This window comes from Marmota flaviventris, chromosome 2 (assembly GCF_047511675.1).
Source record: "Marmota flaviventris isolate mMarFla1 chromosome 2, mMarFla1.hap1, whole genome shotgun sequence".
In the NCBI taxonomy this organism is placed as follows: Eukaryota; Metazoa; Chordata; class Mammalia; order Rodentia; family Sciuridae; genus Marmota; species Marmota flaviventris.
In genome coordinates this window covers 118,316,357-118,339,948 of record NC_092499.1, presented here as the reverse complement: position 1 = coordinate 118,339,948, position 23,592 = coordinate 118,316,357, and the positions used below count along the sequence as shown (strand labels likewise).

At 34.2% G+C, this 23,592-nt stretch overlaps 1 protein-coding gene across 5 annotated transcripts in view; it reads right to left on the bottom strand.

Annotated features, from left to right (window-relative positions):
- The window catches only part of Neo1 (neogenin 1), a 246,988-nt gene that overhangs the window by 125,169 nt on the left and 98,227 nt on the right, over positions 1-23,592 (bottom strand). For all 5 annotated transcript variants that reach the window (XM_071608453.1, XM_071608454.1, XM_027925907.2 and 2 more), the window contains exon 5: positions 20,581-20,717. In XM_071608453.1, coding sequence (XP_071464554.1) covers positions 20,581-20,717 — 137 coding nt within the window. The remainder of the gene's footprint in view (positions 1-20,580; positions 20,718-23,592) is intronic.

The window sequence follows — 23,592 nt, the reverse complement described above, 5'->3', positions numbered from 1 at the left end:
ACACCCATAGCACAAGAGTTAAAAAAAAAAAAAAAGAATCAACAAATGGGACTTACTAAAACTAAAAAGTTTTTTCTCAGCAAAAGAAACAATAAGAGAGGTAAATAGGGAGCCTGCATCCTGGGAACAAATCTTTACCCCTCACACTTCAGATAGAGTCCTAATATCCAGAGTATACAAAGAACTCAAAAAATTAAACAATAAGAAAACAAATAACCCAATCAACAAATGGGCCAAGGACCTGAACAGACACTTCACAGAGGAGGACATACAATCAATCAATAAGTACATGAAAAAATGCTAACCATCTCTAGCAGTCAGAGAAATGCAAATCAAAACCACCCTAAGATACCATCTCACTCCAGTAAGATTGGCAGCCATTATGAAGTCAAACAACAATAAGTGCTGGCAAGGATGTGGGGAAAAGGGTACACTTGTACATTGCTGGTGGGACTGCAAATTGGTGCGGCCAATTTGGAAAGCAGTATGGAGATTCCTGGGAAAGCTGGGAATGGAATCACCATTTGACCCAGCTATTGCCCTTCTCGGACTATTCCCTGAGGACCTTAAAAGAGCATACTATAGGGATACTGCCACATCAATGATCATAGCAGCACAATTCACAATAGCTAGACTGTGGAACCAACCTAGATGCCCTTCCATAGATGTATGGATAAAAAAAATGTGGCATTTATACACAATGGAGTATTACGCAGCACTAAAAAATGACAAAATCATGGAATTTGCAGGGAAATGGATGGCATTAGAGCAGATTATGCTAACTGAAGCTAGCCAATCCTTAAAAAACAAATGCCAAACGTCTTCTTTGATATAAGGAGAGCAACTAAGAACAGAGCAGGGAGGAAGAGCATGAGGAAAAGACTAACATTAAACAGAGACGAGTGGTGGGAGGGAAAGGGAGAGAGAAGGGAAAATGTATGGAAATGGAAGGAGACCCTCAATGTTACACAAAATTACATATAAGAGGTTGTGAGGGGAAAGGGGGGGAAAAACAAGGGAGAGAATTGAACAACAGCAGATGAGGTAGAGAGGGAAGATGGGAGGGGAGGGGAGGGGGGATAGTAGGGGATAGGAAAGGTAGCAGAATACAACAGTCACTAATATGGCATTATGTGAATGTGTAACCGATGTGATTCTGCAATTTTTATTTGGGGTAAAAATGGGAGTTCATAACCCACTTGAATAAAATGTATGAAAGATGATAAGTCATGAGCTTTGTAATGTTTTGAACAACCAATAAAAAAAATAAAAATAAAAATAAATTTTGATAAACATTATCAAAGTCTGTACCAATTATATATTCCTATTAGAGATTCACTATCAATGAGGCTACTGAACATTCTACTTCAGGTATTAGCTAATTCGATAAAATAAGAAAAAGACATACAAATACGGGGAAGGGTTGGAGACTCCTCTTCCCAGGATATACCATTGAAATGATCACCTACTGAAGGAATATTCAAAAAATTTCTTGGAGAAATTCTAATATACATTATTATACTATTTGTAGTAGAGAAAAAAACCTCAGTGATTCAATTAATAGCTATAATAATGACACAAACTACTGCACATCTAACTGAGGCATATGTTAAATCATTCCTACAGAAGTATAATATAAGACAATAGCATTGGCATCACTTGAAAACTTGTTAGAAATACAAAATCTCTGCACCCACCTCAAACCCTCTGAGATAGTATAAGCATTTTAACAAGACTTCAATGTGGCCCATATGTATTTTAAATTTTGATAAGCAATGCTACTGGTCATTTAAATGCTGACTGTAGTCCTAAATGTACAAACATGGAAAAATTCTAAAGTTAAAAAGTTACAAGGAATTTTTCAGAGCAAATTGGATGATACAATTCTATTTTGAATGAAAAACTATATTTTATATGTAAATACACACAAATAATTTTTAAAAGACACTGATAAGAATATACACTAAATTGATGACAGCAGGTATCCTCTGAGGAACAGGGTGGGAATGGGGAAGGGGCAATAAAGGAGGAGATTTACTTTGTTGATATGGTATTTAATAATGATATTATTAATTTTATCATTTTTAAGAGAAAAAGCCAAAAGAACAAATTGAAAAGCTTTATTAGAACTAAATATAAATTTTTGATAAACTAGCAGGAAAAAATGATCATCTTGTGTTTTTTTCTGCTGTCTCTAATATTTACACAACCAAAAAAAAAAAAAAAAAAAAAACACCTTAGAAAATGTAAATTTTAAAATCTAATTTGCAATCACTATAAAAGCAATCAATAGTTATACATGTACCTATCAAGGAAAGTATGAAATCTTACAGTTGGCAGTTCCTAAAATTTGAAACACCAGGTACAAAAGACTATTTCAGAAACTTTAGCAACAAGTCATCTGAACCCTTCTATGATAATTAATGCATTAAATGATTGATATTGACTAAAACCTACTGTCTCCAATATATAACTATTCAACTTCAGTTTCCTCTTCTGCACCTACTTTATTCTTCCCATTTTAACCTATCTCCCCTTCATCCCCCACCTCTTCCTTCCATCTCTCCTTTTTTTCTTTTCTCTTTATTTTTATCCCATCTTCAAATTCAATTTAGTGTACTCTTACTAACGTGTAACCCTTTCAGCTTATTTTGTATTCTTTCTCACCATGTTCTTCTTGAGTTGAGAGACCTGTAGAGCTTACCGGTAATGCATTTACAGAATATATTGATATGTGATTTACTTTTAAGCTACCACTATTAACTTGAGGTACTCTCTCCTTTCAAAGAGGGACTGGAGGCTGAAATTAACATGCTGAACCTATATATTGAATCCTAGATATACTGCCAGCACAGGACTTCTTACAAAGTAATAACTACTCATTAAATAAAGGATTCCCACATTAAAGAAGAAAAGGAATTCATGTTAGTAGATCTACAAATCTAGGACCTCTGAAAATGAGAAAACAGGCAAAATTTATAACTCACCCCCAAATCCACAGACACTGAAAGGGATGAAATTCCCAAAGTTATAAGGTTATCAATAAAATGATTAATCAGCTAAAAGAATATCTAAAGAATGAATTAAGAGCAAATACAGAAAGTGAAAGACCATTTCAATAAAGAGAGAGATTCGGGGGTGGGGAGAAGCAATCAGAACTCCTGATAATGAAAGATACAGTAAATCAAATAAAAAATTCAGTTGGAAGTATCCAATAGATAAGACTATGTAGAAAACAGAAATTCAGGCCTCAAAGACAGAGTATCTGAATTTCAACACCCAGTAAGTGGCAAAGAACAATAAATACAAAAATCATGACTAGAATATACAAGAACTCTGGGACAATATTAAGAGGTCAAACTTAAGAGTCATTGGGATTAGGACTGGGGTTGTAGCTCAGTAATAGAGCCCTTGCCTTGCACACACGAGGTCCTGGGTTCAATCCTCAGCACCACATAATTTTTTTTTAAAGAGTCATTGGGATTAAACAGGGCATGGAGATACATGTTAATGGAATTAAGAACCTTTTCAGTAAAATAATAGCAGAAATTTTCCAAATCTTAGGAATGAGACAGACATCTACATACAGGATGCATATAAAACTCCAAATAGATAAGACTAAAGAAGAAGCTCTCCAAGACACATCAAAATCAAAATGCCTAATGTGCAGAATAAAGACAGAATATTAAAAATCTCAAGAGTAAAATATCAGATCACATTTAAAGGCAAACCTATTGAATAAGGATTACTTCTGACTTCTCAGCTTAGACTCTAAAACCCAAGAGGGCTTAGAATGAGATAATCCAAGCTCTGAAAGAAAGAATTGCCAACCTAGGTTGCTATATTCAAATCAAAGGAGAAATAAAAACTTCCTAAGATAAGGATAAATGAATTCATGATCACTAAGCCAGCACTATAGAAAATACTGAAAGACATTGGATTAAACAAAGAAGAATGAAGGGAAGGGAGGGAGAGTAGGAATAGTAAACACAGTAGAATGAATAAATTTTCTATGTTCATATATGAATATATGACCAGTGAAACTCCACATCATGTACAACCTCAAAATCAGAAGTTATATTCCATGTATGTACAATATGTCAAAAAATACTGTCATATATATCTGAAAATAAAAAATAAAAAAAAATTATAAAGAAATACTACTCACAAAACTTGTTTTTAAAAACAAGTCCCAGAGCTCCTGAATGAATGAAGCTCACTAGAATATTTTAAGCTAATGAGAATTAAAACCAAAATAAAAAAACTAACCAAAATGCAGGAAATAACAGACATTAATAAATCAATAAACAATACATGGACAAATGATTTAAACAGACATTTCTCAAAAGAAAAAATACAATCAGCCAACAAATATATGAAAAAATGTTCAACATTCATAACAATCAGGGAAATGCAAACCAATACACTGAGATTTCATCTCATTCCAGTTAGAATAGCAGTCTTCAAGAATATAAATAATAATAATTGCTAGTGAGAATGTGGCGGGGAAAGTATACTTATACACTATGAGTGGGACTGAGAATTCATACAGACACTCTTTAGAAAGCAGTATGGAGATTCCTCAAAAGAATGGAACCGCCAGATGACCCAGCTATAACACACCTTGGAATTTATCCAAAAGAACTAAAATCAGCATATTACAGTAATATATGCATATCACAACATTTATAGCAGTGCAATTCACAATGGTCAAATTATGGAATCAGCTTAAATGTCCATTAACAGATGAATGGATAAAGAAAATGTGATATATACACACAATGGAATTTTATTCAGCTATAAAGAAGAATAAAATTATGTCATCTGCTGGTTTAAACTGGATGGAAATAGAGAACATAATGCTAAATTTAAAAAGCGAGATTCAGAAAGCCAAGGGTTGAATGTTTTCTCTCATATGTGGAAGCTAGAGAAAGTGAAAAAAAAATTTTAAAGGAATAAAAGAAGGGATCTCACAAAAAAAGAAGGGAGAGTAGAAGAAGGGAATGAAGAGGGAAGGAAGGGAAGAGGAAGTACTGTAGAACAAAATCTAATTATGCTTTGTCCATGTACAATATACCACAATTAATCCTGCCTTTATATGTAACTATAGCGTACTTACTGAAATAATAATGATAATAATAATAATAAAAGGAAGATCAGTGAAATGGAGCAAGTGGATGGGGAAAGGGGAAGGAGTAGGGTAGGGGAAAGAAAGGGGAATTAGAGTGATAAAATTATGTTATTATGTGCAAGTAAAAATATGGCATAATGATCCCACTATTATGTATAATTATAATGTACCAATAAAAAATGGAGGCACAAATATAGTCCCAAGTATACAGATTGCATGTGATTAATGTAACACTTTAAGTCAGAGGGAAAAAAATGGATAACCTTAATAAGCAATTCTAAAAACTATGTAACCACTTGGAAAAAAATGTTAGATTCATACCTTTTTCCTTATATTAGTATAAACTGTATGCATTGCAAAGATTGAATGTTTAAAAACAAATAGATACAGCTGCAGAAGCTGAGACAGGAGGATTGCAAGTTCAAAGCCAGCCTCAGCAAAAGCTAGGTGATAAGCAACTCAGTGAGACCCTGTCTCTAAATAAAAATACAAAAAAGGGGTGGGGAAGTGGCTCAGTGGTTGAGTGCCCCTGAGAGTTCAATTCCCGGTACAAAAAAAAAAAAAAAATCCATAAAAGTAATAGAAGAAAACATGAGTTTTTAATTTAAAAAAATGTGGAGAGAGACCTAAATATGACACAAACTGAGAAACCACAAAAGAAAATATAAATATGTTAAAGCTGTGATACTGTGAAATATGTATCAGGTCTTCATTTCACTTTGCTGATATAGAACTCCTAGACTCCTGGGAATTCCCTGGGTGATAAAACCTTCTTTTTAATTTTTGTAATTTGTTCTCATTAGCTATACATGGTAGCAGAATGCATTTTGATTCATTGTACACGAGTGGAGCACAACTTTTCATTTCTCTGATTGTACACGATGTAGAGTTGCACCACATATGCAGTCATGCATGTACCTAGGGGTAATGATGTTCATCTCATTCCACCATCTTTCCTACCTACAATGAGGCAACTCTTGGCCTCTTGGGCAGCCTCAGGTTAGAAGCTGGTTGCCAAGTGAACCAACCATGTGATTAGAGGGAAACTTCCAGCCCCACCCACTAACCTGCAGATGGAAGAGGAGTGGAAAGTTGAGTTAATCACCAATGATCACTGATATAATTAATCATGCTTATGTAATGACGTCTCCATAAAAACCCCGAAGACAGGGTCCCAGAAGTATGAATAGCTAAATGTGTGAAGGTTCCTGGAGGGTGGTATGTACAAAGAGAACTTGGAAGTTTCACCACCCTATACACTTACCTTGCCCTACTGAATCTCTTTCACCTGGCCATTAATATGTACCCTTGAAATTTTCTCAAATAAATGTAAATTAGTGTTTTCTGAATTCTATGAGCCACTTCAAAAATTTTTAACTGAACTCAGGAAGGTGGGTGATGGGAATCCAGATTTATACCTGGTTGGTCAGAAATTCTGGAGGCCCTGATTGGTAATTCACATCTGAAGTAGGGGATAGTCTTGTGGGACTGAGCCTTCAACCTGTGAGATCTAACCCTATCTGCCTGGAGATAGTACAGTGTCAGAACTGAACTAAATTACAGAATACCCAGTTGGTATCCATTTCAGAATTGCTTCCTTGATGAGTGCGAAAACAATCCCTATACATCTAGGGTCACAGAGGTGTTCTGTGTTGAGTAGAGGGGTAGAGAATAGGAAATACGTGATTTGGGCTTGTTGATTTTTTTCCCTTAGATCCAAGACTACACAGAAAAATAAAAAATCTGGGCTGGGATTGTGGCTCAGCAGTAGAACACTAGCCTAGCACGGGCGGGACCCAGGTTTGATTCTTAGCACCACATAAAAATAAAGGCATTGTGTTGTGTCCATCTACACCTAAAAAATAAATATTTTTTTAAAAAAGATTCTCTCCCCCCCTTTCTCTCCTCAAAAAAAGAAAAAAATCATATATAACTAAAAGTCATCATAAAATAACAAATAACAGAGGGGCAGCAGATTGAGATATAATTTCCTTAATAAATAAAAGTTCTTAAAAAGTTAATAAAAGATTTAACAATAAAAATGAGCAAAACATATGGACAGTGCACAAAAAGGAAACACACAGAACTTCTAAATATATATAAAAAAATAAGTTGAACCTCACTTGCAAAAAATGTACAAGCCAAAATTTTAATCTACTTTTTATTCACTTGGTTGACAAATGTGGGAGAAATAGACATTGTCATGTATCTCAGTGATGACATAAATCGACATAATATTTTAAAGGATAATTTAACTATAGTTATGAAAATATAAGTTGCATATACTCTTTGATTCAGCAATTTTACCTCCAGAAATCCATTTAACAGATACACTCACACATTTACATAAAGACATGAAGATACTCCCTGAATTATGTTTGAAGTAGCAAAAGACTGGGAACCACCCAACAGTAAGTTATTTTAAACACAACCCATTAAGACTGCTGCTGCTTCAACCTGGATTTCTCACTTATGTCAGGGGATCATAGAGTGGCTGAAGACATTTTTATAATCATGGAAAGTCAAGAGGAAACTGAGTTACACACACCATTAGTGGGTTTAGTAGGATGTATTTATGTGATCTGACAAGACTTTTGTATATACTTAAGCTGTCTAGTACCAGATGGGTTCTAGGAATGCTTCTTTAGCCTACTATACTATCATGACCCAACACTGAAACAAAAAGGATATGTGACCATATTCTAAACACTGGAGGAAAAGACCACATTAACTTTCTATTCTCACAAAAAATAACTGTACAATCAAAATTAAATATAGCCAAAACAAATACTGCATAATTATCTAAAGGCATTTTTTTAAATGTGCCTTTTTTTCTGGATTTTGTAATGTTTGTAGTTTTTAAAAAACTAATTTGTTGTGTTTTTTTTTTCTCTCATTCTAAATAACTACTTATTTTGGTACCTCTTTTGGTATTCGTTTTCTTATACAGGTTCTTCAAAATAGTTTTGCTCCAGATCCCACAAAAGTTGATCTGCCCCTGATGGCAATAATCTCCAAGATTGCTTGTAATATTTTTCATCATAGTTTTGCACACTTGTTTGCTGGAATACACACAGAATACCTCTGACAGGATATAAACGAAGTTAATGGTAATGATTATTTCCATGGAGGGGGTTTGGGCCACAGCAGCAATATTTCAATATATATCCTTTTTTAAAAGTCTTCTGCAATTACCTCTTAAAATATTTAAGCAAAATTTTTTTTTAAAAGTGGGGAGACATACCTACATTTGACTAGGAAAAAGTTCTATCATAATTCTTTTGCAATTAATCTATAAATTCAATAAAATTCTATTTAATACCTCAAAATAAATTTTAACAAAAATTGACAAACTGAAACTACAAGTCATCTGGAAGAAAAAAAAGTGAAAAAAAAAGTTTTAAAAGAGGAATGAAAGGAATCCTCAAAACAAAATATCAGTAATTGAAACGGTACAGCACTTATGTAGGAACAAAGTTGTTAGTAAAGTTTTTAATAAACAGCATTTAGACATCAGAACCAAAGAAATATGGATATATATAAAGATGATATTTCAAATAATAGAGACAAAAGTGGTTTCAGGAGAAGAGGCAATCCATTTGAGAAAAAATAAACTTTGATTTCTACCTATTACCACATACAAAAATAAAATCCAAATGGTTCAAAGACCAAAAAGTAAAAATACACTAGAAAAGTCTTAGAAATAAATGGGAGACAATTTTATTAACATGGCATAGAATAGGAGGGGCAGGGGATGCAGTCTAAGATCCAATTCCAGAAGGAAGAAACTGATATTTGACTATACTGAAATAAACATTTTCTGCATGGTAAAACATGTCTTAAAATTAAAAGACTAAAAGGATGTCATGATAGCTTTAGTTTGGGTTGTCAAAATTTGGAAATAACCCCAAATCCATCTATAGGTGAATGGATAAACAACTGTAATATATTCATACCACAGAATACTTCTGAGAAAGAAAGGGGAGGAATAATATTGATATATACAACAATACAGCTGAATCTCAAACTCAATATGTTGAATAAAGAGAAGCCAGACCAAAAAAAGGGGAGTGGGGGGGTCATACTGTGTGATTTCATGCATATAAACTACTAGACTATGCAAACTTACCTATAATGACAGAAAGCAGATTGGTGGTTACTCGAAGACAGTTGGTGTGAAAGGTGGGGATTATAAGAGGCTTTACAAAAGTTTTGGGAGTGATGAATGTTAATTATCTTGATTATAGTGATAGTTTTTTTGGATACTTACATATAAAATATCAAGCTGTACACTTTAAATATATGCAGTATATTGTATGTCCATTATATTTCAATAAAGCTGTTTAAAAAGTGAAATATTTGATTGCATGCAATCCATATGTCAAAGAACTGATATTCAGAATACATAAAAATTACACAAGTCAATCAAAAGCAACTCTAAAACTGTTGAATAAGACTAAACAAAGAAAAAATCAATAAAAATATGAAAAAGATGTGTTTGTTAAAAAGCAAAATAAGGTATATATATTTTTCCATTCCATTTGTACAGACTATAAAGCTTGTTGTCACCATTACAGGGAGGGTGTTGGGAAACTATTTCACTACTGGTGGATAAAAAAAGTGATAACATCTTTCTGAAGGAAAATCTAGCAAGATGTATCAATACTTAAAACATAATACTTTAGCAACAGGTGTACAAATGTATATGTACAGGATGTACAAAACAGTGTTACTTATAGTAGTGAAACACAGAAACCACTAAATATTTATTAGGGATCTAGACAAACAAATCAATGAACACTATATAGCAGTGAGTACCAAACTGTGGTCCATTTTTGTAAATAAAATTTTACTGGAATGTAGCCACACTAATTAGTCTGAGTATAGTCTAAGCTGTTTTTCTGTTACGATGACACAGCTGAACAGTTGCAACAGTGACAGCAAGACCTGTAATGCTAAAATACACATCTTTGGTCCTTTTTTTATGGGGAATAGGGGGTACTGGGGATTGAACTCAGGGGCACTCAGCCACTGAGCCACATCCCCAGCCCTATTTTTATTTTATTTAGAGACAGGGTCTCACTGAGCTGCTTAGTGCCTCACTGTTGCTGAGGCTGGCTTTGAACTCATGATCCTCCTGTCTCAGCCTCCCAAGCTGCATCCTTTGGTCTGATAACATGTAGTGAGACCCTTGCAAAGTCTAAGAGTCACTTGAGCTACCACAACCACCATGGGGCCCTGCGGAGAGCCAGAGCTCTTAATGTGGAGCCCCCCCGTGCCTATGAGGCTGGTGATGAAGTTGGGGGCCCTGGTGGTGCTGCTGCTTGGTGCTCACCCTCCTCTGCAGACTGTACCCATCTGTATGCTGCATCAGCCCAGGCCTAACCATAAAAACTCAGCTTCAAGCCCAAAAGCCCCAAGTCTAGTAAGCTGCTTTGCAGAAGGTATCTTTTTGGCCATCTGTCTACTGAACCTGCTGCTTGACTACCATTCAAATATCCATTCACTGGATTCGACAGTGGGGTGGGGGGGAGTGGAGGGAAAGAAGAGGGAATGGGAATGGGAAAGATAGTAGAATGAATTGAATATAACTTCCCTAGAAAATGCATGAAAAATACCTTTGATATTATTATATTTATTTCTTTATTTATTTGGTGCTAGGGATTGAATCCAGGAGCTCTCAGTCACTAAGCCACATCCCCAGCCCTTTTTATTTTTTATTTTGAGACAGGGTCTCACTAAGTTGCTCAGGGCCTTACTAAGATGCTGAAGCTAGCTTTGAACTTGTGATTCCCATCTTAGCCTCCCAAGCCACTAGGGATTGCAGGGGTATGCCACCACACCCAGCTGATATTATTTTTAAGAGAGTCAATGAAACCCTGTATTTGTAATTACTGACAAGAAAAAAATCAAAACAAGGAATAGGAGTATATGGGGATTCTATTCTCATACTGCCCAGCTTTCATCAGAGAAATTCTATGCTTATCTGTTTTAAATGTCTGGCTTCCAAGTATGATTTTGCTTGAGTTCCCTGTCTTCCCCTCTTGCACTCCCTCTAAAAAAGTTTGAAACCCACTGATACAATCTCAACCTAAGGAATTTGTCTGGACAAAAAGACCAACGCATAAAATCTTGGTTATTGTTACAATGGGGATTGGGGAAAAGACAAAATAGATATAGATTTCATTTAGCTTTTTTTCTCCCCACTAATTCTTGGAATTTACATTATTATTTGATGCATTCAGCTTTCAGATAAATTGAGGTAACTGCTTGTATTGAGATAAAATATTCCTGTTAGGACCAGATGGAGTTGATCCCATAACTATGTGTAAACTCAGCTTACTTGAAAGTTTCATCACTAAACACTCGACAGTACAGGGTGGCAGTGGGTAACTGGGAAAGAAATCCAGAATCAGTAAGATGCCTTTTCCAGATATTCTTTTCGCTACAAGAAAATCTTGCCATTGCTCATTTTGGAGCTTCTGAATGTAATTTTTAGTAAGAAAGAAGATATTTTTAAATTACAAAACTGTTCTACTTTTCTTGCTGTTCCTAATTCTACCATCCCTTTATTAAGGAAAGAGGAAGAAACTAAACAGAATTGAAAGTTTAAGAGATTCAGTATATTTAGTATGAGAAATTTACCAACAATATGACTAAAGTTACTAAAATTCCTCCTGGCATGGCTCTCTTAATCAAAGCTGGTGAATTTGAAAACACCCTTCAAAGTAAAAGAAATATAGTTCAATAAAACTAAGATAGTAAATACTATATGGGAGTCATTCTCTTATAAGGATGGAATATACAACAGATTCAAGAAAGATGGTTAATAGTAATGCATAAGAGACCCAGAGTGGGACAATGAAGGAAAGCTTGTAATTCTGGGGTCAACACAGATAACCTAAGAAGTAGAATAATTCCAAGGATGACAGTCAAAATGTTCTGTTATTTCTAGGCTTGAAGGGGCATAATTTCACCCTCCTACTGACATAGTCTTTTTATTTATTTGAGAGGTCTGCATTGTGTTTATAAGCAGCTAGCTGTTACCTCTGAAATTAAATCACCCTGAAAGGAAATGGTAACCATGGACTCATCCAACTTAAGATTATAGTGGCTCAAGCGGTAGCACGTTCGCCTGGCATGCGTGCGGCCCGGGTTCAATCCTCAGCACCACATATAAACAAAGATGTTGTGTCTGCCGAAAACTAAAAAATAAATATTAAAATTCTCTCTCTCTCTCTCTCTCTCTCTCAAAAAAAAAAAAAATACTATAGACTTAAGACTTCTCTCTGGGCTTGGAGCTTAGAAGAAAAAATGACCCCATGAAGGTAAGTAAACCTAGTATTGTGAAAATTTCAGGGAGAAGGCCTCAAGAGGAAAATAAAATAGACTTCTTTCTAATTGAATTGAGGTAATTTTGAGAAGAAAGTCAAAGGACATGATCCAATTTACACCATAACCTTATGAAACAAATCCTACTTCTTATATGTTGCTTTGGGATCTATTTTTCCTCATTTAATATGCACAAAGTTTTTTTTATCTTGCCATTTAATAGTCTTCTAAGACATGATTTTTGTTGGATGAATAGTATTTTAAAATGTTTTAATTAGTGCATTATAGTTACAAACAATAATGGGTTCATTTTGACACATTCATATATGCATGGCACATAATTTGCTCCATTTCAATCTGCTATACTTCCACTTTCCCTCCCCCTATTCCTCATCCTCTACTGGTCCTCCTTCTATTCATTTACCGTTTTTTTTAAAAACTGGTGCTTTATAAATATACATAAAGGTGGGGATGCACAATATTCTGGCACACAGACCATAATTTATTTAACCAATTGCCTATTGTTGGCTATTTAGGTGATCTATCATTTTTCTCCACTAAATATATATCATTGTAATGAATACTTTCATACATAAATCTTTGCACAGATACCTCATTACTCCATTAAAACAAATAATTAGAAATGGAATTACTGGTCAAAGGATGTGCAGGTTTTAAGGCTTTTGATAAGATCATCAAATTGTCCTTCAAAATGGCTAATCAATTTGAACAAACACCAGCAGTATATGAGAATCCCCATTTTACTGTAATTTTGCCAAGAGTGGTTTATTATTTTTAAACTGCCCCAATATAGACAGCAGGCTGTGCCCTGCCCTGAGTTACTCCATTTGGAGTACAAGTACTAAGGCAGAATGAACAGGTATCTTGGCTGTGCAAGTAGATAATCACCAGATGCTGGGCACAAAAATTTTATGAAGAACAACCACTAGCTGCAGAGCACAGTTATTAGGCATAGACTGATAACTTATTCATGTTAATAAAAAAATTACCACCTGTGAACTTATCAAATTATGTCAGGGGCACACAGACACATGGATTTATTCAGAACATAACAGAGAAAGCTAGCACGGGAACTTATCAGAAGCACCAGATGAAAGAATGATACAATTCCCTCACCTGAAACATACAAAAGGGCACCTAAAACTATGACACAGCATCACTAACCGGTCCCGTTATTCTGGACCACTCTGTGATGGGTGTAAATACCAGGAGATATAGTTCACCAGGCAGGAAGAACTTCTAACTGTTCCTGGACTTCAGCTTCTTCCCTAGGCTGTCAGGCTTGACAGCTGTATGAACTGTTTTATTAACCCCTTATCTAAGAACCTGCAGTAACTCTTTGTATCAACTCTTTGCCTTTGTTCTTTCTGCTGCCTCTTTAAATCCTGTGGCCTTCTTAACCCTTTCTTCACCCATTCTGTAACCTATGTAATAGGGAAGTATCTTTTTGATTTGAGTGTTATACATATTAGTAAGTAAGATTAAAATGAAATAAAGAACTTGCAATATCCATGATCACAATTGCCAAGGGAAATCAAGAATACTCTGAAATAAAGCCAATGCCACTGATGTAGCTTGTGAATTTATTGATATTTAATCTCAGGAATTCTCAGTGAAGTAAATCCAATGAAACTGATGTAGTTTGTGAATTTACTGATATTCAAAGAATTCTCCCAGAAACTTGGGAGGCTGAGGCAGGAGGATCACAAGTTCAAGGCCAGCCTTGGCAATTTAGCAAGACCCTGACTCAAAATTTAAAATAAATAAAAGGGCTGAGGATGTAGCTCAGTGGTAGAGTAAGTTCAATCTCCAGCACCACAATAAATTCATTCATTCATTCTTTTACTCTGATATTGTGGAAAGGCACAGGCATATCAAGACCATGTAAATGTAAATGGTGTAGCTCACTCATAACAACCAGTGAACAAAAAGAAAAAAATATATTTTTAAATTGGTATTTCTCGTACTGTTAATGAAGGTGACTCTTTTCAGGTCGTTTGGACATTTTTATATCATTTTTATGAATTATTTAATCTTTTTTCCTTTTTCAAATGAGGAATTCATCAAATTCTAATTAATTTATAAGTACCATGTAATATATATTTGATGAAGACTTAGAAAAGTCCAAAGGCTTCAAACAAATAAATCTTAAGGCGATATAAATGCTGATATCCTTGATTTGATCAGTACACATTGCATACGTGTACTGAAAGCCTTCACTGACCCCCATAATAATGTACAATATTATATGTTAACTAAAAACATTAAAAAGAAGCAGTAATTATTGGACAGTTTGTCAAAGAATATATAATTTCATTCTAACTTTTATTATTCTCACAATTACTAACTTCCTCACAGCTAACACTCAGTATACTGATTGATGATAATCATCTACCCTGTGCTGGCCAATTCATTAACTATAAGTCATAGGTGGCTATTAAGATTTGAAATGCAGACACGAATTGGGTGTCAACCTACCTTATATACAAACAGAGATATGAAAAATTGTGGTATATAGGTGTAATGAGAATTGTAATGCAAAAAAAAGTATATGTATAAAGACACGAATTGGCGTGAACATACTTTATATACAAAGATATGAAAAACTGTGCTCTATATTTAATAAGAATTGTAATGCATTCCACTGTTGTGTATTTTAAAAAATAAAATCAATTAAATTTTTTTAAAAAGACTTCAAATGTGACTAGTCCAAATTTGGCTATACTCTGTAAAATACACATTGTGTTTCCAAGACTTAGTATAAAATAAAAATAAAAATCTTAATAATTTTATATTGATTGCAAACCGAAATAATATTTTAGATATAATGGATGAAATAGAATATATTGTTAGAATTTTAAAAAAAGAGAATGAGTTTAGTGTTTCTAGCTCTGGTAAATACATAGGCAAAGACACCATTGAAAGACAGAAAAGAAAGACAGAAGAGAAAGATTCTGAAGGAAGAGTATTAAATTCAATTTTGGATATGTGAAGTTTGAGATACCTATTGTCAATAGGAATGTCTGAAGCTTAGCAAAGAATGTAGTCTGGGAACCTATGGGTTATTTTTACATGAGTCATACACGAAATCATGAGCTAACAGTGTGAAGACTGTTAGAATGAAGACAGACCTTTTTAGAACACCAATATTTCAATAAGCAAGCAGAATAAAAGATTCCCATGAAGAAAAAATTAACTGGACAGAGAAATAAAAGGAAAAAACATCAAACAATGTTATCCAGTCAAACCAGTGGAGCACCTCATAGAGGTGGAATTAAAGATGAAGGGATTCAATGCACAGATACTTGAATCATGATAGCAAATAAAGGTAAGAGGGTTTTAAGCAGCAGAGATGGAGGAAAGTTCATTTTTAATGGTTTCAGGTTTAGTTCTATTTTTGCATTATTGGGGATTGAACTCAGGGTCTCCTGGCATTGTGACACAAGTGCTCTCCCACTGAAATACACCTCCCAGGCCTTGGCTTCATTATTTTTTGGAAAAATAAAAAATCATGTTGACTTAGGCCTTAAAAAGTCAAAAATTAGAATAAAATTGATCAAGCACTGTTTATGAACATTTATGACATGAAAATGAGGATTATGACCTCAATTATATAAGTAAGGGTAATGTTCCATCTGCCTCTGGGAAAACCTTTCAGAAGATTTTTTTAAATCTCAATTTCTTCTTTTTTTTTTCTTAAAATCTCAGTTACTTATACCACTGAAAGTCAATGAAAAACAAGGTGCAAAGAAAACATAAATAATAAAATAACCATAAACAAATCACTCCAGCTTCCATATTTAGCAATTTCAATACAAAGTTTTACTCATTCATTCAACAATTATTTGTTACTAGTGTATGATAAAAATGATTAAGATCAGCCCCTATTGATAAAGACCCCAGTCTAGTAGAAGGAACATGCATACTAACTAATAAGTAAAAGGTACTACTGGTAAAGAGTCATTTTAAGATACTAATTATGGCTGAGGATGAAGAAGTTTTTGTTTTGGTTAACAAAATCTTGGGGGAGGTGGGGCGGTTAGGTAAACTGACCTTGAAGGTCTATTAGGAAAATGTAGTTGAGGGTAAGAGAACACTGTTGTCAAACAGTATAGTACACTGGAAAACTTACATGCAGTTTAGTGAAGATAACTGCTATTCATCCCAGATTTATACGGAAAGTGCCAGGAATTTGCTTAATCCTTATAAGAACCCATTTAACTGATTAAAAAAAAAAAACTAAACTAAACTAAAACACAGGTTAAGTTAAATAATCTGGCTAAGTTCATATAGCTCAGTATCCAGAGTTTAAATTGGCCTCCAGGCACACTGAGTAGATACTGCTCTTAACCACTACTCTGTGGTGACTCCCTAGTAAACAACTTTTTCAACATTGACTATGGAGGTTCTGAATGTATATATGTTATAAGGAATTTGCTTTTTATCCTGAAGCCAAAAGCGTGGAGAGTTCGATGAAAGGCAGGTGGATGTTATGATTATCATAAAGAAGACTGGGAGAAAAAAAGGGAAACCAATGTCTTAATGTGGCTAGAAATGAGTAGAGTAGAAAAAAGACGATGGAGTTTAAAATGTTATAGATTAGTTAGAAGTAATGACAATGTCAAGAAGGCAGCCAATTTAGAATTTATCAATTTTTTCCATAAAAACAAGAACGGAAATTTTTCTTTTTGGATGGAGGATGGGAGATGTAGATCACAGACCAATACAACTATATTAATAGAAAAGGAAAAATTCCTGCTTTAAAAAAAAAAGACAAAACAATTCATCACCCATTTTAACTGTTATCAACAATCTGAGATGACAGGAAATACACAACAGGCTAATTCACGTCACAGCATGTGCAGAAATCCCAGGAGTTAATGATAAGATAATACATTTGAAATATTTAACAGATGAAGAATGAACTTATAACCTTTTCTGCATTAACACTCACTATGGCATTTCCTGGAACTATAACTTCTTAAAAAAATAACAGAAGTCAGACAAGCATGACTATATTTATATATCTCCAATTATTTCTCATAAACTACTTTCCCTATTGGGGGTAGTGGGGGGGACCTTTCAGTTATGGGATGGGCTCAAAACAAAATTTTCCAAATATGTTTTTAACATAATGAATTCTCTCTTTGAAAAAAATGGAGAGAAGGCCTTACATGGCATATATGAAGAGCAGAGCTTGAGCTGTACAGATTTCACTTCAGAAAGTACAGTATAGAAAGAAAACATTAGTACACCAGAAGTCTGGCTGTATATTCAGTCATAACTGTCCTTCTCCAAGAGTAATCACTGTCCTGACTTCTAAGAATATACATAAGTTTTTGAACTTAATAAAACAAACTTATATAGTATGTATTCTTGTGTCTGGCTTCTTTCTTTCAAGGGTGTTTGTGAGATTTACTCTTGTCAAATGTAGTAGCTGTCTGTCAACTTTCATTGCAAATAATATGCCACTGTATGACTGGAATATTGTTTGCTCATTTGATGTTTGAATTTTGAGGGGACATTTAAATTAGTCCCGGTTTTGATTTACTGTGAATACAGCTGATTAAGGACTTTATTTAGTGTTTTTAATGTATATACTGATAAATATAGAAATACTCGTTTCATGAGATATTTTTGTATGCAACTTTAACAGATTCTACAAAACAGTAATTTAAAGTGATTATATCAGTGTATACTACTTTCAGCAATTCATTAGAGATCCCCATGTTTCTTATCCTAACTAACATCTAATATTATTGGTCTTTTTAGTGGAGAATAATGATATTGCATGGTTTTTATTTGCATTTCTCTGAAGACTGATGATAAAACCACTTTTTAAAATATTTAGAAGCTACCTAGAGATGTTCTGTGAGGTAACTACCCCAGTGTTTTGTCTATTTTTATCAGTCTTTGTTTACCTTACTAGCCTGCAGAAGTTCAAGACTATATCTGGGGTTACAAATCTTTCTGTTAAGGACCAGAGAGTAAATACTTAAGGCTTAGTAAGCCAAAGTGTCTCTATTCAATTCTCTGTGTTACAGCATGAAAGTGTTCTTATATAATACATAAATGATTATAGTGTGTTTCAATAAAACTTTATTTATGAACAACAAAATCTGAGTCTCATAAAATTTTCATGTATCACAATATGTTCATGTATCACATGTTATTCTTCTGGTATTTTTCAACAATTTAAAAATGTTTAAGAACTACTTTTAGCTTATAGTCTATAAAAAAAAAAAAGCAGTCAGAAAGATACGATCCATTAAACTGTAAGTTGCCAACCACTGATGCAGATAAAGACCTTTGCCAAGTTGTGTAAGTCTTGCCGGAGGTTAATCAATGTTGCTATTCTTTACATAGACTCAACTTTGGCTTTGCTGACATTGTTTTAATTCTTTTTTAATTTCATTAACTTTTGCTCTTGTCATTATCTTTTATTCTATTTTCCCACATATTTGAATCTCCTAGTGACTACTGGGAGTAGGATTGTATGTACTCTACATGCATGTCTGAACCCCACAAAATGTACCATGATAAACAAACTTTCATGTAAAATAGAACTAAAGGGTGGCTAACAACTCCAAAATACAAATTGCAGTGTATTCTATCAAATGCAATATAATCTGGGACAAGTTGATAAAAGATAACACAAGATAGCCTGTATCTTTATATATTCAAGCAGTGCTGGATTTCTCTAAAATTAATGAAGAAGATCCTAAGAATTTCTGAAATGATGCTCAGACAAATCATAGGAGAGAGAGCAAATATTCTTTTAAGGGTAATTTCCACATAGTGGAATGGCAGGAGAGATGAAAATAAGAAACTATAAGTACGTGTCATTATTTTCCCTGACTGCTAAATCAAGGAACATATAAGGGGGAAGACAAGTATATAAGAGAAAGAAAAGAACTACTAACTATTCTTGCAGCAATGATCAGCATTAGCTGAACAGACCAAAATAAACATCAAATCATCAAACCAAATTACACAGAAAAGTACTTTGCATTCTGTTTTAGTGACCTTTTTTGTCATTGTGACCAAAACATCAAACAAGAGCAATTTAGAGGAGAAAAAGTTTATTTGGGGCTCATGGTTTTAGAGGTCTCAGGCCAAAGACAGCCAACTCCACTGCTCTGGGCCCAAGATGAGGCAGCACATTATGGGGGAAGGGCCCCAAGGAGGAAAGCAGATCAGAGAGAGGTCAAGGGAAGAGACAAGGGACTACAGGGAAGATGCACCTTCTAAGATACACCCCCAGTGACCAATCTCCTCCAGCCATGCTCTACCTGTCTATAGTTACCACCCAGTCAATCCATTTAAATTAGTATGGACTGATAGGTCATAGCTTTCATAATTCAATCACTTTACCTCTGAATATTCCTGCATTAACAGGAGCTTTGGGGGACACCTCATGTCCAAACTATAACACGCTCTTTTCTATATAATCTATTTACCCAAAGGAAGGGAGTGGGAATGCTGAAGAGAGACATGTTCTGGATCAGAGAACAGATACCTTGTGAAAAAGCATACTGAGACAAGAAAAGCAAACAAAACCTTCCAGATGCCCCAGATCACACTGTCCTTCCTTATACTATTACCATTACAATAAAAAAAAATCAATAATTAGCATTGAGCTCTTATATTCTAGTCACTATTTTAGGAATTTTTCAAGGAGTAGTTCTTAATCGTCAATGAGGTAGGTATTCTTATTATCTCCACTTTACAGATGCGGGAAATGAAGTTCAGATAGATTAGGTAAATCTCCTATATTAATATAGTTATTAGGAAATATAAGACCCAGAATTTGACCCCAAGGATACAGGTCTAAAAGTTAGGATTTTTTAAAAATTAGTATGGACTGATAGTTAGACATAATACCTTTATTTGTTTATTTTTATGTGGTGCTAAGGATCAAACCCAGGGTCTCACACGTGCTAGGTGAGCGCTCTTCAGCTGAGCCACAACCCCAACCCTAAAAGTTTTTTGGAATTTTAACTGTGATGCTGTATTGCTTCTTCCACAACTATTTTAATGTTAAAACAATTAGCAGACACAGGATATTTTTATTTATACAGTAAATATTTACATACCTTGTACTGTAAGCTCTGCTTGAGCTTCAATTGTTTCATTTCCATTGTCAGCTATACAAAAATAAGTCCCAGCATCATCCTCAGTGATATCACTGATTTCCAGACTACCACCTGCCAGCAAGACCAATCTTTCAGAACTGCATAAAAAAACAAGGATACATTTTAGTATGAGGGAAATAATACCTAAGAAACTCTGCATATAAAATAGGAAAAACACTTAGGAGAAAACAGTATTATTATGAATATGGTCACAAATTGAAACTACCATAAAATTATTAGAATTTAATTCCAATTTGTCTTGCTCACAATTTTATATGCATAAACATCATAAATACAAATCAAATGTTACATTGAATTATTTCTGACACTTCTAGGTATCAAAGGAATATCACCTTTATTCCACTTCACCATCCTGCCTCCCAACTCCAGCCAGTATTTTAGAAATTATTTAATTCTGAAGTTTGGAATCAATCTGAGATTGACCACCAGTTATGCCATGCTAGTAGATAAGAAGTATAAAGAAAAGAAAAGAAGAATAAAGAGTACATAATGTCAGATCAGAAATAGTAAATCCTGGGATGACAGTGCCCACTGAAAATTTCCTATCGTGGCTTGGATAGAAAAGGAGAGGGAAGGCAGGAAGAAAAAGACATTACAGCTACCAGACAGCAGGTCTGATATTGTGTACAAATCAGCCATCATCACGCCATTACCGACAAGGATATTTGTTGGTAATGACCAAGAAAACACTAAATCCTGTAACATCAAGGAAGAAATTACAAGTCAATTGTTTCATCAAATTTTTACAAAGTCCATGTATGTTACTAAAAAGAATAAAAATTTTTAAAAATTTATAAAGTAAATTTGTAAACTAAATCAAACCTACAAAGGCACCTGACATAAAGCAAGGAATGTAATTAATTCTACAAGTGGATAAAAAAAAGCTGCCACTTTGTTATTTTCATAGATGGCATAAATACAAAATATAGCATCAAACACATAATAAATATATTTTAATTTTAAACCAGTCTAAACTGATTTTATAGGCTAGATTCTTTCCAAATCTTAGTATTGTTATACTTCTATCTGTATGTATTTCCAAGAAAAAATATATTATTATTATTTGACTTTTCATGCAAAATTTCTTATGGAGGAAAATCAGAGGAAATAACTATTTAGTCCTTACTACATTTATTCTTCCCATTTGAAGTAAAGAAAGATCTATTCTGGCTTAAATCTCAGAATGTTCTAAGTATAGGTAATTGGTCTTTCTAAATCTGATAAACGAGATTGAGTGTCTGGACCTGAAAAGCTGAAATCCAGAATCAGGTTTGATGACTTCTCCAAGAAAGACTACTCTAGAAGTCAATGATTAAACTTTATCAAGTGATATTCCTATCTGAAAGGTCTTAATTATACCTATAAATCCCAACTTTATGTGATGAAATAAAGAAGATACAATGGAATAGAGCAAGAATGTCCAGGAAAAAAAGACGACAGGATTTAGTGCTTCATTAAATAAGAAAATTTTGCAAAAATTAAGACCCTGCATTTTACAAATGTTCCCAAATGAGAAATCCGCAATATATACATAATATCTATCTAAAATGCACATAATTTGAAACACAAATTGATATAACATTTTCAGAAGCAAGACAGTTTATCTAATAATTATACTAAAAATTATTCCTGATATTTGCTATGCAGGATACTTGGCATTGGTGAGTACAAGTACAGTAGTATTCAATCTTTCTGAATGGTATTGATTTTACTCTTTTTATTTATTTATTTAATTTTTTAATATTTATTTTTTAGTTTTCGGCGGACACCACATCTTTGTTTGTATGTGGTGCTGAGGATCGAACCCAGGCCACACGCATGCCACGAGCGCGCTACCGCTTGAGCCACATCCCCAGCCCGATTTTACTCTTTTTAAAAGAAGACTGGGAAGAATATCCATTTGGGTGGTAGAATTCATTTAACATGTTGATGACTCACAGTAAACAACCAAGTCTTTAGAACTCCAATATTCTAATATGCAGACAGAAGGAAGAATACGTGAAAAAGTATGTGTGGCAAAGGGACCCAAGTTAAGTTCAGTGTAGCTGAAAATGAGGGCTGTGTATGTCCCTAAGCAGCTTTTGGTCAATATGCAAGAGCTTGGTATGCTAAGGAGACTTTCCCCTACCAAAGTAGAAGCAGGGGAGGAAGGCTTTTAAGAAAATTAATGGCATCATCAGATTTTGTGAAGAAACAGAGGGAATAGAAAAAGACTAGAATCTGAAGTTTGGTCATGAAGTTATTGCAATGACTCAGAACTGAAAAACAAACAACTAACTATAGCAGTAATAAGAAGGCGCAAAGTACTGACTTACTCTTGAATGACGATAAATATAAGGATAGAGACTCTGTTTCATTTAACAAATAATTGCTAGCTTGACAGAAGTAAAGCCGTTTTAAGAATCTGTGTCCTTAATCTTGAACAATAGAAATCCATTAAAAAATGTTTAAAAGTGGGTTAGGGGTTGGTGGTCATATGATGAACTTTGAAAGGCTGCTCTGGCAGGAGTGTGAAGATATATTTGGAATGAGGCAAGATTACATGTGGCAAGAACAGGAGGCTACTGCAGCTACTGAAGTGACAATAGCTAAGAATACCTAGTAACCGCATGGTTGTATTGCAGAGATACCTAAGAAGTAAAATGACAAATCTTGCAAATGGACTGGATATTGAAGCTGAGGAAGAAACAAATGCCAAAGAAGATTCCTAAGGTTACAAAAGTGTGAAAGAGAAGCAAAGGGAAATAGTGCTTGCTTTATTTAGTTTTTTTGTTTGTTATAGTTATTTGAGTGAAAGAGGCAAATCCTTTAATAGGCAAAAGAGAAGGAGCTAACAGAGAGGGGAAAATGTCAAAAAAGGGATTGCAGCTCAGTGGTAGAGCACTTACCTAGCATGTGTGAGGCATTGGGTTCGATCCTCAGCACCACATAAAAACAAAATAATAAAATAAA